Here is a 16886-nt window from a genome sequence, read left to right as displayed (position 1 = left end):
TAATACCTTCCACAGAGCATCTCTATCAACTCTATCATATGCCTTCTCCAGATCCATAAATGCTACATACAAATCCATTTGCTTTTCTAAGTATTTCTCACATACATTCTTCAAAGCAAACACCTGATCCACACATCCTCTACCACTTCTGAAACCACACTGCTCTTCCCCAATCTGATGCTCTGTACATGCCTTCACCCTCTCAATCAATACCCTCCCATATAATTTACCAGGAATACTCAACAAACTTATACCTCTGTAATTTGAGCACTCACTCTTATCCCCTTTGCCTTTGTACAATGGCACTATGCACGCATTCCGCCAATCCTCAGGCACCTCACCATGAGTCATACATACATTAAATAACCTTACCAACCAGTCAACAATACAGTCACCCCCTTTTTTAATAAATTCCACTGCAATACCATCCAAACCTGCTGCCTTGCCGGCTTTCATCTTCCGCAAAGCTTTCACTACCTCTTCTCTGTTTACCACATCATTTTCCCTAACCCTCTCACTTTGCACACCACCTCGACCAAAACACCCTATATCTGCCACTCTATCATCAAACACATTCAACAAACCTTCAAAATACTCATTCCATCTCCTTCTCACATCACCACTACTTGTTATCACCTCCCCATTTGCGCCCTTCACTGAAGTTCCCATTTGCTCCCTTGTCTTACGCACTTTATTTACCTCCTTCTGGGAGTGGATGGAACCATGGAAGCGGAAGTGGATCATAGGGTGGGGGAGGGGGCGAAAATTCTGGGGGCCTTGAAGAATGTGTGGAAGTCGAGAACATTATCTTGGAAAGCAAAAATGGGTATGTTTGAAGGAATAGTGGTTCCAACAATGTTGTATGGTTGCGAGGCGTGGGCTATGGATAGAGTTGTGCGCAGGAGGATGGATGTGCTGGAAATGAGATGTTTGAGGACAATGTGTGGTGTGAGGTGGTTTGATCGAGTGAGTAACGTAAGGGTAAGAGAGATGTGTGGAAATAAAAAGAGCGTGGTTGAGAGAGCAGAAGAGGGTGTTTTGAAGTGGTTTGGGCACATGGAGAGAATGAGTGAGGAAAGATTGACCAAGAGGATATATGTGTCGGAGGTGGAGGGAACGAGGAGAAGAGGGAGACCAAATTGGAGGTGGAAAGATGGAGTGAAAAAGATTTTGTGTGATCGGGGCCTGAACATGCAGGAGGGTGAAAGGAGGGCAAGGAATAGAGTGAATTGGAGCGATGTGGTATACCGGGGTTGACGGGCTGTCAGTGGATTGAATCAAGGCATGTGAAGCGTCTGGGGTAAACCATGGAAAGCTGTGTAGGTATGTATATTTGCATGTGTGGACATATATATATACATGTGTATGGGGGGGGGGTTGGGCCATTTCTTTCATCTGTTTCCTTGCGCTACCTCGCAAACGCGGGAGACAGCGACAAAGTATAATAAAAAAAAAAAAATAGTTGACATACATCGAAGAGATAAAGCTAGGATGCCATTTGGTAAACATTTTTACCAAATGGCATCCTAGCTTCGTCTCTTCGATGTATATCAACTGACTGTTATATTTCTCTCGTGTCTCCCCTGATGATGTGATTATTACACGAAAGTGCACTTGGGAACTTTTCATGTTTCATTTTCCCCGTGAACTCATAGGAATATCTTGATCACATGCAAAATTGTGATCCTTTCCAATATATACACATGTACATGTTCATACTTGCTTGCCTTCATCCATCCGTCACTACCCCGCTCCACAGGAAATAGCAATGCTACACCCCTTCAGTGAGGTAGCGTAAGGAAAACAGACAAAAATGGCCACATTCGTTCATGCTCAGTCTCTAGCTGTCATGTGTAATGCACCAAAACCACAGCTCCCTGTCTACATCTAGTATTAGGATGCAATAATGTGCTGTATACATGTACTGGTATTTGGTTCTAGTGACTATAGGTATATCTCAAATAATGCATCAGCACCCTTTGAACTGGGAAGCTATACATTCCTGCTGTGATACAGTACCCTAACTTCTCATTATTTCAACTTCCTAAAGACACAGGAATCATGTTGTCTCTTTAGTTTTGTCCTGGATTTGATGAGGCTGGGATATGTGATATCTATATCCTGGAGCAGAAAGACAGTTAGTAAGCACCTTACCTTCCTACCCTAAGCTTCCTTTCTATCCTTTTAAGGCTCATGCAGCACTCAGGAAGCTGGCCACATTCACTGGTTGGGACCAAAGGTCATATACAGGGAAAGCAAGGCAATTTAAGTAGTAAGGGTTTGGTGTCTTCTTTATGGCACCTATGTCATGAATGTGAAGGGTCTTGAGATACGATGAAACATTGTTTGTAGGGTCGTATTAATATGTGATGTCCACAGCATAAGCAATGGATGTATGTCTGGTGGGCATGAGGTCAAGACTGAGTTGGGGGGTCAGTTGTTTAGTGCTTGTCTGGTTATTTCAGTGAGTATGCATTTTGTCAGTGTTATATTTGTTGGGGGTGGTGGGGATCTGTGAGCGGAGGTTGTTGGAGTGTGAGGCTGGAATAAGCTTTTCAATTCTACCTGAGGGTTGATGGTTAGTTACATAGTAGTAATGTATACAGGAGCAATGAATCAAGCTATCAGGCAGATTATCTAGTCCAGATATTTAGTAACTATCCAGCAAGAGGTAAATTCACTATTAGGTACACCCTACAGAGAAGTATGCATATCAAATACAGCAGCATGGTCAATCCCTGTTGCAGTTTACTAATAATGATTACTAAGCACATTGTCATATCACAATCTAGACATATAAACATCATATTTAGTCTGACAGGTATTATAACCAGGTTAGAAAAAACCTAATACCTGGAGATCTGTAATTTCCAAAATGTAAGGAAGTGTTCCCACAAGTGATATTCTTAACAGAAAGGGAAACAGAATATTTGATAATGCAAAACAGACAGTTCATATTTAGCAAGGTGACATTCTGATCAAGGAGATTTGCACATTCAGAATCTGATACTCATAATGCTAATTTTGTTAAAAGGATATTTCTTAAGTCCAAAAGCATATCATAATGATCTTCAAGAAATGTCTACTTACTTGTACAGCCTTCTGCTCTATTGTTAGAAACTCTAAAGACATCAGGATGCGGGGATCGCGGATGCTTGTAAAATGTAGACTCTGGCTCACCAAACCATTTTGCAATTTCCACCTGTCTTTCACCACTGATAACACCTTGGTCCTGTTTCAAGAAAATAGTTTCTCTTTAACTGCATTTAAAGATATAAAAGAATACAGTATATATGTATCAAAGTGTTATCTTTACTTTCCCATTTACTTTGGGCACAAGTTCATACATGCATGGAACTTATTAGGGAATCAGTTTAGCAAAACTGAGGACCCTACCCTAACTGTACAGGCTAGCAAAGGGTAGTGATACCTACTTCCATATGGGAGACTTAATATCCACATAACTTAATACATTATGAATGCACATTTAAGAAGAGAGAGCATTAATATTTTTCCTAAATATATCGTAGATCTAAATTCAGATTGAAAGTGAAACAAAGGTGAAAGATGTTTAAATTAGCAGTGTGCTAGGGAACCAATGACAAAGAACCTTGTTGCCTTCACAATATTTGCCTCTATGATAAAATGGGATAGAGACCACTCCAAGGATAACAACGACTTCCAAATTTATCCATCCTACCTCAAAGAAAGAGAGTGACAGTGTTTCTGAATCATTTATCAAGCTTTCCGACATATGCATGCCCCAAGGTGTGGATACTAGCAGAATGCATGTTAAGTCCTCTTACATAAAGGCAAGGTGATCAAAATGAATGCTCAAATTATAGAGATATGAGACCACAAAGTGCACTTGGAAAGCTGCATGGAACAGTGGTAGCTGAAAAGGTGGTGGCTTGCAGAGAACCTTTGACTGAGGAGCAATGTGGCTTCAGGAGAGGTAGAGGATGTTTGCTGTAAAGAATTTGTGTAAGAAAAATTTAGAGAAAAAGAGTAAAATGTAAGTGGCACTTTTGGAACTACAAAGAGCAAAAGATTGCACTGACCTTGTAGAAAGTGTTTTAAATGAAAGGACAAAATTTAAGTTTCTAAATGTCATAGCAGGATTTTATTGGAAGAGTAACAAATAAGTGTGATTAGAAAGGAATAAGGGTGAGTAGTTCCCAGTAAAAGTGGAAATCCATCAAGACTATAGATGTCATCATGGCTGTTTGACCTATTTGTAGGCAAGTTGATGGAGATAGCCAGAGCACAAGTCTTAAAGCATGGAGATCTATGATGTATTTCTAGATCACATGGCTCCATAGTAACTCCTAAAGTTGGAGAGTATTTGGGACACCGTAGGAAAGGGGAAAGTTGAAAGTAAAAATGAAAAAAATTATAGTACTGAGGAGCAAAAGAGAAAGAGAAAAGATGGTCTAAGTAAGGCTGACAAAAGAGTCAGCAGAGAGCTTTATGTATCAGGGAAAGGTCATAACTACAGAGGGAACTAAGGGGCCAGAGAAGAGACAAAACAAGGTGAAAGAAGAGGCAGAAATCCTGGCGCATTATGGAAAGCATGCAGAAGTTGGTGTTTCTTTGGGCAAAGACAAGTATTTTTGAAGGTATAGTAGTCCTCCACCAATAAATTAATCTAAGGCTTGTTGCAAATTCTTTTTTATATCTAAATCATAGAACTGCATGAACCTAGTACTGATAAACTAAGATTTACTTATATATGCTTGAAGTGTTTTATCTCATAAAAGACAGCTAAATCTAACATTGCAAATGAACATATAAAGATCTATGTATCTACTTAAACTAATGTTATTTCAAAGCATTAGAGTGTATCTTTCAATAATACAGAGGAATATGACAGTTTCCAAACAGAAACAGAAAAGTGGGTCCCTTCAAGGCTGTTTGTGATGAAGGAAGATAACAGACTTAATGATTAGTATGATAAAAGTTGAAAGGCATACAGTAATTCAAAGAGAAAAAACCTGCAACTGGTCACTTATATTAAGAAACCACAAATAATGCAAATATCTATCAAGCCTACTCTTAAATGTATCTATAGTACTGTGTTCAACCACTCTATTCATATCTATCATACTTAGTCGCTGTCTCCTGCGTTAGCGAGGTAGCGCAAGGAAAAAGACGAAAGAATGGCCTAACCCACCCACATACACATGTATATACAGAACCACTCACACACGCACATATACATACCTATATATTTCAGTGTATACATACATATACTTACACAGACATATACATATATACACATGTACATATCCATGCATGCTGCCTTCATCCATTCCCAGCGCCATCCTGTCACACATGAAATGGCACCCCCCTCCCCCCACGTGCACATGAGGTAGCAATAGGAAAAGAAAACAAAGGCCATATTCGTTTACACTTAATCTCTAGCTATTATATGCAATGCACCAAAACCACAGCTCCCTTTCCACATCCAGGCACCACAAGACTTTCCATGGTTTACCCCAGATGCTTCAAATGCCCTGGTTCAATCCACTGACAGCACGTTGACACCGGTGTACCACATCGTTCCAATTCACTCTATTCCTAACACACCTTTCACCCTCCTGTATGTTCAGGCCCTAATCACTCAAAATCTTTTTCACTCCATCCTTCCACTGCCAATTTGGTCTTCCACTTCTCCTCGTTCCCTCCACCTCTGAAACACGTATCCTCTTTGTCAATCTTTCCTCACTCAATCTCTCCATGTGACCAAACCATTTCAATACACCCTCTTCTGCTCTTTCAACCACACTTTTTACCACCATACATCTCTTACTCTTTCATTACTTATTCAATCAAACCACCTCACACCACATATTGTCATCAATCATTTCATTTCCAAACATCCACCCTTCTTTGCACAACCTTATCTATAGCCCACACCTCGCAACCATATAGCATTGTTGGATCCACTATTCCTTCAAACATGCCCAATTTTGCTCCCCGAAATAACGTTCTTACCTACCACACATTCCTAGAACCACCGCCCCCTCAACCACCCTGTGACTTACTTCCGCTTCCATGGTTTCATCCGCTGCTAAATCCACTCCCAGATATCTAAAACGCTTCACTTCCTCCAGTTTTTCTCCATTCAAACCTACCTCCCAAGTAACTTGTCCCTCAACCCTACTGAACCTAATAACCTTGCTCTTATTCACATTTACTCTCAGCTTTCTTCTTTCACACACTTTACCAAACTCAGTCACCAGCTTCTGCAGTTTCACACCCGAATCAGCAATCAGCGCTGTATCATCAGCAAACAACAACTGACTCACTTCCCAAGCCCTCTCATCCACAAACTCTTGCATTCACCTCCCTAACAACCCCATCCATAAACAAATGAAACAACCATGGAGACATCATGCACCCCTGCCACAAACCGACATTCACTGGGAACCAATCACTTCCTCTCTTCCTACTTGTACACATGCCTTACATCCTTCAAAAAAACTTTTCACTGCTTCTAGCAACTTACTTCCTACACCATGTACTCTTAATACCTTCCACAAAGCATCTCTATCATATGCCTTCTCGAGATCCATAAATGCTATACAAATCCATCTGTGTTTCTAAGTACTTCTCACATACATTATTTAAAGCAAACACCTAATCCACACAACCTCTACCACTTCTGAAACCACACTACTCTTCCCCAATCTGATGCATACCTTTACGCTCTCAATCAACACCCTCCCATGTAATTTCCCAAGAATACTCAACAAACTTATATAACTCTAATTGGTAAATAATTCCATATGCTTACAATTCTTTTGAAGAAAATACTTTGCCTCATTCCAAATAAAACATCAGTGCACAAGTTTGTATACATTTTATTACATACATTACATACATTTTATTACATACTGTCGCTGTCTCCCGCATTAGCGAGGCAGGGCAAGGACACAGATGAAAGAATGGCTCAAACCATCCACATACACATGTATATACATACACGCCCACACACAAACATACACATACCTATACATTTCAATCTATACATACATATACACACACAGACATATAAATATATACACATGCACATATTCATAATTGCTGCCCTCAGCCATGCCCATCACCACCCCGCTACACATGAAATGGCACCTCCCCTCCCCCAAGTGTGCAAGGTAGCACTAGGAAAAGACAACAAAGGCTACATTCATTCACACTCAGTCTCCAGCTGTCATGTGTAATGCACCGAAACCACAGGTCCCTTTCCACATACAGACCCCACACAACTTTCCATGGTTTATCCCAGACGCTTCACATGCCCTCGTTCAATCCACTGACAGCATGTCGACCCCAGTATACCACATCGTTCCAATCCACTCTATTTCTTGCATGCCTTTCACCCTCCTGCATGTTCAGGCCTCCATCACTCAAAATCTTTTTCACTCCATCTTTCCACCTCTAATTTGGTCTCCCACTTCTCCTCGTTCCCTCCACCTCTGACACATATATCCTCTTGATCAATCTTTCCTCACTCATTCTCTCCATGTGACCTAACCATTTCAATACACCCTCTTCTGCTCTCTCAACAACACTCTTTTTATTACCACACATCTTTCTTACCCTTTCATTACTTACTCGATCAAACCACCTCACACCACATATTGTCCTCATACGTCTCATTTCCAACACATCCACCCTCCTCTGCACAACCCTATCTATAGCCCACGCCTCGCAACCAATTAACATTGTTGGAACCACTATTCCTTCAAACATACCCATTTTTGCTTTCTGAGATAATGCTCTCGCCTTCGACACATTCTTCAACACTCCCAGAACATTCGCCCCTACCCCCACCCTGTGACTCACTTCCATGGTTCCATCCACTGTTAAATCCACTCCCAGATATCTAAAACACTTCACTTCCTCCAGTTTTTCTCCATTCAAACTTACCTCCCAACTGACTTGTCCCTCAACCCTACTGTACCTAATAACCTTGCTCTTATTCACATTTACTCTCACCTTTCTTCTTTCACACACTTTACCAAGCTCAGTCACCAGTTTCTGCAGTTTCTCACATGAATCAGCCACCAGCACTGTATCATCAGCAAACAACAACTGACTCACTTCCCAAGCTCTCTCATCCACAACAGACTGCATACTTGCCCCTCTCTCCAAAACTCTTGCATTCACCTCCCTAACAACCCCATCCATAAACAAATTAAACAACCATGGAGACATCACACACCCCTGCCGCAAACCTACATTCACTGGGAACCAATCACTTTCTTCCTAATCGTACACATGCCTTACATCCTCGATAAAAACTTTTCACTGCTTCCATCAATTTGCCTCCCACACCATATACTCTTAATAACTTCCATAAAGCATCTCTATCAACTCCATCATATGCCTTCTCCAGATCCATAAATGCTACACAAAAATCCATTTGTTTTTCTAAGTATTTCTCACATACATTCTTCAAAGCAAACACCTGATCCACACATCCTCTACCACTTCTGAAACTACACTGCTCTTTCCCAATATGATGCTCTGTACATGCCTTCACCCTCTCAATCAATAGCCTCCCATGTAATTTTCCAGGAATGCTCAACAAACTTATACCTCTGTAATTTGAACACACTTTTATCCCCTTTGCCTTTGTACAATGGCACTATGCATGAATTCTGCCAATCCTCAGGTACTTCACCATGAGCCATACATACACTGAATATCCTCACCAACCAGTCAACAACATAGTCATCCTCTTTTTCAATAAATTCCACTGCAATACCATCCAAATGCGCCACCTTGCCAGCTTTCATCTTCTGCAAAACTTTCACCACCTCTTCTCTGTTTACCAAACCATTCTCCCAGACCCCTCTCACTTCACACACCACCTTGACCAAAACACCCTATATCTGCCACTCTATCATCTAACACATTCAACAAACTTTCAAAACACTCACTCCATCTTGTTCTCACATCACCACAACTTGTTATTACCTCCCCATTAGCCCCCTTCACCGATGTTCCCATTTGTTCTCTTATCTTACGCACTTTATTTACCTCCTTCTAAAACGTCTCTTTATTCTACCTAAAATTTAATGATACTCTCTCTCTCTAAATCTACTTTGCCCTTTTCTATGTATTATTGCAAATTTCACAGAACTAACAATCAAATAACACTTTAAAAAGGTGAGAGGTGTTACTGGACTCCACCTGTAAGAGGTTACATCACTAATGAAAAGCCTTTTTTGGCAAGGTTATATCATCAGTGGATGAAAAGGAGTACAATCTCATCAAAGAACTTTCAAAGGAGACCATAATTTCCCTACTTCTAATCACAGTCCAACCTTGGAGCTGATATAATGTGAATGATGACTGATACAGGAATTGCCACTATCATGTCTTACCTTAAAAATCAGAATTCGGTGCTTGGTCACATCATCTTTGATAGCTGCAATAACTGTAATTAAACATTCTAATTAACCAAATTTACAGAGAAAGACATACAAAGCCTCTGTACTAGCTTAAAAGGTGGTGCATTTAACCTAGGGGATATATGAATAAAGAAAAAATGAAGGGGTGCATTAGAGTTTTGATATGGTAAGGAATGCAAAGGGAATGAATTATGGAGTGGGAGAGTGGATGAAATTTAATCCTTTGAGATGGTTTCGGCAAGTGAAAAAAATGCATGAGAGGGGAGTCTACAAGAAAAGTGTATGATAGTACAATAAAAAGGGTTGGTGTGAGAGAAAGATCACCAGTGACATTGTTTCCAGGGAAACAGAGTGGAAGAGTACTGGAGGGAGAAAAATGGGGGAAAAATATGTGGAATGGTATATGCAAGGGAGGCATGTAAGGACAAGGAGTTCCTGGAGGTAATGGGCAAGAGATGTATATAGGAATATATCTCTAATCTACCTACAGACCTCATAGAAGGAGTACAAATTACAAATATGCAAAATTGATTTGAGCTAGTTGAAAATATCATCAGAAAGTAAGTTTTTCTTTTAGAGATTTGAAGGAAAAGGGGGTCATCAATGACTGGGATAGAGGGTGAATTTTGCAGAACATTCTTCATCTGCAATGTGTGATAAATGTGAAACTAAGTGACAAGAAAAGGATGAGATGTATATGTATGAGTTAGAAAGCAAAATCAGGAATGAAAGAAATGAAATGGGTAGAGCAAAGAAGGGTATGGTAGTCTGTTTGAAGTGTTACTGAAAAAACTAATTGGATGAGTACATGTTAATCTTAGAGAAAATATTTTGGGTTAGGCTGCAGACAAAAGCAATAAATGTTTTGATAAAGTACAATATACTATTACATAATCAGAGAGTTAAAAAACATTTCTTTATCAATACAGCTAGGATATATGTTTTGGCTCTGAGTGAAACGAAGCTCAAGGGTAAAGGGGAAGAGTAGTTTAGGAATGTCTTAGGAGTAAAGTCAGGGGTTAGTGAGAGGACAAGAGCAAGGGAAGGTGTAACACTACTCGTGAAACAGGAGTTGTGGGAGTATGTGATAGAGTGTAAGAAAGTAAATTCTAGATTGATATGGGTAAAACTGAAAGTTGATGGAGAGAGATGGGTGATTATTGGTGCATATGCACCTGGGCATGAGAAGAAAGATCATGAGAGGCAAGTGTTTTGGGAGCAGCTGAATGAGTGTGTTTGTGGTTTTGATGCACAAGACCAGGTTATCGTGATGGGTGATTTGAATGCAAAGGTGAGTAATGTGGCAGTTGAGGGAATAATTGGTATACATGGGGTGTTCAGTGTTGTAAATGGAAATGGTGTAGAGCTTGTAGACTTATGTGCTGAAAAAGGACTGGTGATTGGGAATACCTGGTTTAAAAAGTGAGATATACATAAGTATACGTATGTAAGTAGGAGAGATGGCCAGAGAGCATTATTGGATTACATGTTAATTGATAGGCGTGCGAAGAGAGACTTTTGGATGTTAATGTGCTGAGAGGTGCAACTGGAGGGATGTCTGATCATTATCTTGTGGAGGCGAAAGTGAAGATTTGTAGGGGTTTTCAGAAAAGAAGAGAGAATGTTGGGTGAAGAGAGTGCTGAGAGTAAGTGAGCTTGGGAAGGAGACTTGTGTGAGGAAGTACCAGGAGAGACTGAGTACAGAATGGAAAAAGGTGAGAACAAAGGAGGTAAGGGGAGTGGGGGAGGAATGGGATGTATTTAGGGAAGCAGTGATGGCTTGCGCAAAAGATGCTTGTGGCATGAGAAGCGTGGGAGGTGGGTTGATTAGAAAGGGTAGTGAGTGGTGGGATGAGGAAGTAAGATTATTAGTGAAAGAGAAGAAAGAGGCATTTGAACAATTTTTGCAGGGAAAAAATGCAAAGGAGTGGGAGATGTATAAAAGAAAGAGGCAGGAGGTCAAGAGAAAGGTGCAAGAGGTGAAAAAGAGGGCAAATGAGAGTTGGAGTGAGAGAGTATCACTGAATTTTAGGGAGAATATAAAGATGTTTTGGAAGGAGGTAAATAAAGTGTGTAAGACAAGGGAGCAAATGGGAACTTCAGTGAAGGGGGCTAATGGGGAGGTGATAACAAGTAGTGGTGATGTGAGGAGATGGAGTATTTTGAAGGTTTGTTGAATGTGTTTGATGATAGAGTGGCAGATATAGGGTGTTTTGGTCGAGGTGGTGTGCAAAGTGAGAGGGTTAGGGAAAATGATTTGGTAAACAGAGAAGAGGTAGTAAAAGCGTTGCGGAAGATGAAAGCCTTCAAGGCAGCAGGTTTGGATGGTATTGCAGTGAAATTTATTAAAAAAGGGGGTGACTGTATGGCTGACTGGTTGGTAAGGTTATTTAATGTATGTATGATTCATGGTGAGATGCCTGAGGATTGGCGGAATGCGTGCATAGTGCCATTGTACAAAGGCAAAGGGGATAAGAGTGAGTGCTCAAGTTACAGAGGCATAAGTTTGTTGAGCATTCCTGGTAAATTATATGGGAGGGTATTGATTGAGAGGGTGAAGGCATGTACAGAGCATCAGATTGGGGAAGAGCAGTGTGGTTTCAGAAGTGGCAGAGGATGTGTTGATCAGGTGTTTGCTTTGAAGAATGTATGTGAGAAATACTTAGAAAAGTAAATGGATTTGTATGTAGCATTTATGGATCTGGAGAAGGCATATGATAGAGTTGATAGAGATGCTCTGTGGAAGGTATTAAGAATATATGGTGTGGGAGGCAAGTTGTTAGAAGCAGTGAAAAGTTTTTATCGAGGAAATAAGGCATGTGTACGTGTAGGAAGAGAGGAAAGTGATTGGTTCTCAGTGAATGTAGGTTTGCGGCAGGGGTGTGTGATGTCTCCATGGTTGTTTAATTTGTTTATGGATGGGGTTGTTAGGGAGGTGAATGCAAGAGTTTTGCAAAGAGGGGCAAGTATGCAGTCTGTTGTGGATGAGAGAGCTTGGGAAGTGAGTCAGTTGTTGTTCGCTGATGATACAGCGCTGGTGGCTGATTCATGTGAGAAACTGCAGAAGCTGGTGACTGAGTTTGGTAAAGTGTGTGAAAGAAGAAAGTTAAGAGTAAATGTGAGTAAGAGTAAGGTTAATAGGTACAGTAGGGTTGAGGGTCAAGTCAATTGGGAGGTAAGTTTGAATGGAGAAAATCTGGGGGAAGTAAAGTGTTTTAGATATCTGGGAGTGGATCTGGCAGCGGATGGAACCGTGGAAGAGGAAGTAAATCATAGGGTGGGGGAGGGGGCAAAAATTCTGGGAGCCTTGAAGAATGTTTGGAAGTCGAGAACATTATCTCGGAAAGCAAAAATGGCTATGTTTGAAGGAATAGTGGTTCCAACAGTGTTGTATGGCTGCGAGGCGTGGGCTATGGATAGAGTTATGCGTAGGAGGGTGGGTGTGCTGGAGATGAGATGTTTGAGGACAATATGTGGTGTGAGGTGGTTTGATCGAAGTAAGTAATGTAAGGGTAAGAGAGATGTGTGGAAATAAAAAGAGCGTGGTTGAGAGAGCAGAAGAGGGTGTTTTGAAATGGTTTGGTCACATGGAGAGAATGAGTGAGGAAAGATTGACAAAGAGGATATATGTGTCAGAGGTGGAGGGAACGAGGAGAAGTGGGAGACCAAATTGGAGGTGGAAAGATGGAGTGAAAAAGATTTTGAGTGATCGGGGCCTGAACATGCAGGAGGGTGAAAGGCGTGCAAGGAATAGAGTGAATTAGAACGATGTGGTATACCGGGGTCGACGTGCTGTCAATGGATTGAACTAGGGCATGTGAAGCGTCTGGGGTAAACCATGGAAAGTTCTGTGGGGCCTGGATGTGGAAAGGGAGCTGTGGTTTCAGTGCATTATTACATGACAACTAATGACTGAGTGTGAACGAATGGGGCCTTTGTTGTCTTTTCCTAGCGCTACCTCGCAGACATGAGGGGGTAGGAGGTTGTTATTCCATGTGTGGCGAGGTGGTGATGGGAATAAATAAAGGCAGAAAGTATGAATTATGTACATGTGTATATATGTATATGTCTGTGTGTGTATGTATATGTGTACATTGAGATGTATAGGTATGTATATTTGCGTGTGTGGAAGTGTGTGTATATACATGTGTATGTGGGTGGGTTGGGCCATTCTTTCGTCTGTTTCCTTGCGCTACCTCGCTAATGCGGGAGACAGCGACAAAGCAAATTAAAGTAAGTAGTAATTAGGGAAAGGATAATGACTGTAGTAATTGGTAATATGAATGTAGAGTTTGAGTTAATTTCACAGAGGGGACTTTTGCTTGGTATTGCATTAATAGGAACACTCCTCTTCTTTAACCTGGACAAAGATAATGCTTACCAACATGAAATATGACGTTAAACAATTACTAAATTTACTAAAAAGCAAAAGAGTACTGTTTTGTAAGAATGAAATATAATCAGAAACGTGTTGCCAAAGATATAAATGAATCCCTAAAAATCTTGGCCTCAACATGTGTCCCGTATTTTTCTATACATAAAACATACTGGATGTAACACTCACACTGGACATGAACTAAGTAATAGCTGATTCTGTGAAAACCATAAGCCTCTTGAAGGACAAGCTTAAGACAGGCTGTCTTCAACGGAACTAAATTCAGTCCATTTCATGAATGACTAAACTCATATCAGATTTAAGACTGGGACAAAACTATTTTTCTGTATATACATTAGCCTCTTGAAGGACAAACTTAAAACAGGCTGTCTTCATCTGAACTAAATTCAGTCCATTTCATGAATGATTCGAAACTGATTTCAGATTTAAGACTGAGACAAAACTAAAGCAAGACTATTAGATGAAAAGACAAGTGGATGGGAAAATAAATAATGAACAGATGCATAACTGGAACCACAGATTGTTACAAGGTATTAACAAGTTATGCCACTGGATCCATGATCAAACATGCTATATTTCAACACATTTAAAAAGATGGCCTTTTTTCTTTCGGGACTTGATGAGTCACATTTCATACTAGTACTATATATAGTTGGTACACCATAATCAGGCATTTACTCTTACACTTAGATGCTTACCTTCCTTTGGCACATCCTTCTGTAAATCAAGCCCTCTGACCTCACAACCAAGCTTCACAGGAGTAAGTTTATAGAAGCAATGGCTGCTTTCTTGAGTACCCATGTTGATGAGCTTGGATACAACAGATCTCTTTGGTTGACAAATTCCAGCAATAAGTACTTGCCAAGTTAAAGCACACCTAAGAATCTTGAAAGGAAAAGGGAGTTTAGCTTTGTCAGGAGAGTAATATTATGTATATCAAGGAAAATGCATAATGAATTAATATGAAAATAGATAAAACACCTGAAAAAATCAGCAATCTACAAAAACTTCATCCAACCTCCCTAGTTGCCATCTTTCTTTCACACTTGATTGCCATTTCCCACATTAGCAAGGTAGCACCAGGAGCAGATGGAAAAAAAAAGGCCTCATTCACTTGCACCCATTCCCCAGCTGGTGATTCCATGAATGGCTGTTTCTAAGAAAGCAGAATGCCACAAGGAATGGCTGTTCACTCTGCCAAATTTTTTTTAACATTTGTTGGGTGCCCCTAGTATATCTTGACTAGAATACTAAACTTTACAATAAACCTCGCCTGTTTAGTAAGATATGTAAAGGCATAAAAAAATCTGTTGATTCTTTTTATATTTTACATATTCACTAACACCACACTTTCCTCGATGGTAATAACCTTCATCACTATCGCCTTAACACAGAATCAACTTGAAATATTGCTCTGCAACTATCACTGTATTCTCAAAATGGTAAAATAGCATTATGCAGAAAAATTAAGTCACTCAGGATCAAAAAGTAGTTGCGATGAGCCACCAAACAGGAAATTTACTGGTTTCAATGAATGTTTAATTCATACAAATATCAATTGTAATAAGCAAAATATAAATTCTACTTCACCAAGCCCAGTGAAATCATCTTTGAAGTTATACCCATCATCACCTGGAGTGTTAGGAAACTGTGAAGTTAGAATGGTCAAACCAATCAACATTACCCAACACTTTACCAGTATAAGCTCCCCGATCTCCAGACCTTAATCTACCTCATTATAACCAAAAGATGGAAGGCAGTTTGGATAAATGCAATAATGACAATGAAGTAAGGGAAAATACACAATATTGGCAGAAAAGATAGCATATCAATATGTTGGTCGAAATTGTTGGCAAAATAACCACTAGGACTGAAGTACCAAGACACAGTCACGAAATCTCTCGAGAACTCCGCTCAAGCAGTCCCAAGCCTGGGGGAAATGGGGAAACAGTTTCCAGGGCCCGGAGACACTGACTAGAAATTAAACTGGTCTGTCTTCCTCTGGTATGTTACCAGAGGCTCTTTGCACGTTCTTCACAGTCCTTTTCATTTGCGTCTAATACTATGACAGCATATAAGAATATAACAGTGAGCCTTCGAATTCCTATAAGCATCGTCGATTTCGAAAACTAACTCACCAAACTTTCGGAGTTCTTTTATATTAACAAAAGTAATGGTTTACATTGTAAGTTTAACAACACACCATCGTCTGCTGACAAAGGAATACAGAGCTAAAATATTTCGAGTTGTCATAATGATTTTCATATGTCAAATTGATATTGAATGATACAATGCTAGAAAAAATACTATATTTCTTATGTCCATTCACATGAAAACGTTAACATATCTTTGTAAACCTTTCTGAAAGTAAACCACGAATTTTCTTGGTATATCGATACCTATGGTATATTTATGTATCCTGAGTATATAGAGTTTGTACAACAGCTGCAAGTTGATAAACAAGTATGACTTACAGGTACTTACATATTTTCTCTTCTGTCAGTAGGCCTCCTCTGGGCTTCTGTTACCTCCTCGTCTTCAGTAATTATTGACTGATCTTGTCCGAACAAATTTACAATTTCCTACATATATATACCCACATTTCTTTTTTTCCCCATATTCATATCGTTACATTCAAGCCAATTAAGATGGAATTATGCATTTTTTTCTTTTACTTTATCGCATAAGTTATAAAGGTTTTCCCCTTTTTGCAAGTCATGCTTTGAGTCATCACCTGCTATTGATCAAAGTGTGAGAGAAAATGGCGACTACGCAGGAAAAAAAAAAAACTCAATGTGTCATTTGGTTTGCAGAGTCGAAATTTGTAACACGAGAAGCAAATGCGCAAATGCCCCATCCTTTCCCCAAGGAAAAAAAGTCAGGCTACATATTTCCTCAGATTTAGGGAAAATAGGCCTACAGTTGTTTCACTTGAACCATTAACGTTGCAAGATTCGTTCCTAAATATGAATTGCCTGACTTATTGATCAAAATTCCCGGAGGAAATACCCAATCGTGCCCGATAGAGAAGCGAAATGATCAAAAATTAAAAACGTCTTTGTCAA

The 16886-nt window shown here is 40.0% G+C and overlaps 1 protein-coding gene across 3 annotated transcripts; it reads right to left on the bottom strand.

The window, feature by feature from the left end:
• Positions 1-3067: 3067 nt before the first annotated feature.
• LOC139765375 (alpha-ketoglutarate-dependent sulfate ester dioxygenase-like) lies at positions 3068-16504 on the bottom strand. 3 transcript variants are annotated; one of them, XM_071692753.1, is made up of 4 exons: positions 16306-16504; positions 14520-14706; positions 9399-9451; positions 3068-3232 (listed from the first exon to the last, which is right to left on the bottom strand). In XM_071692753.1, the coding sequence occupies exons 2-4, from the start codon at positions 14620-14622 to the stop codon at positions 3083-3085; spliced, it is 306 nt and encodes a 101-aa protein (XP_071548854.1). In that variant the 5' UTR covers positions 14623-14706; positions 16306-16504; the 3' UTR covers positions 3068-3082. The 3 variants fall into 3 exon arrangements, with proteins under 3 accessions (XP_071548854.1, XP_071548853.1, XP_071548855.1); XM_071692752.1 differs by lacking the exon at positions 16306-16504 and adding an exon at positions 15960-16072; XM_071692754.1 differs by lacking the exon at positions 16306-16504 and adding an exon at positions 15701-15858.
• Positions 16505-16886: the final 382 nt, after the last annotated feature.

Source organism: Panulirus ornatus, chromosome 54 (genome assembly GCF_036320965.1).
Source record: "Panulirus ornatus isolate Po-2019 chromosome 54, ASM3632096v1, whole genome shotgun sequence".
NCBI classification, from domain to species: Eukaryota; Metazoa; Arthropoda; class Malacostraca; order Decapoda; family Palinuridae; genus Panulirus; species Panulirus ornatus.
The sequence above is the reverse complement of the archived record's forward strand: the minus strand, read 5'-3'. Positions and strand labels throughout refer to the sequence as shown.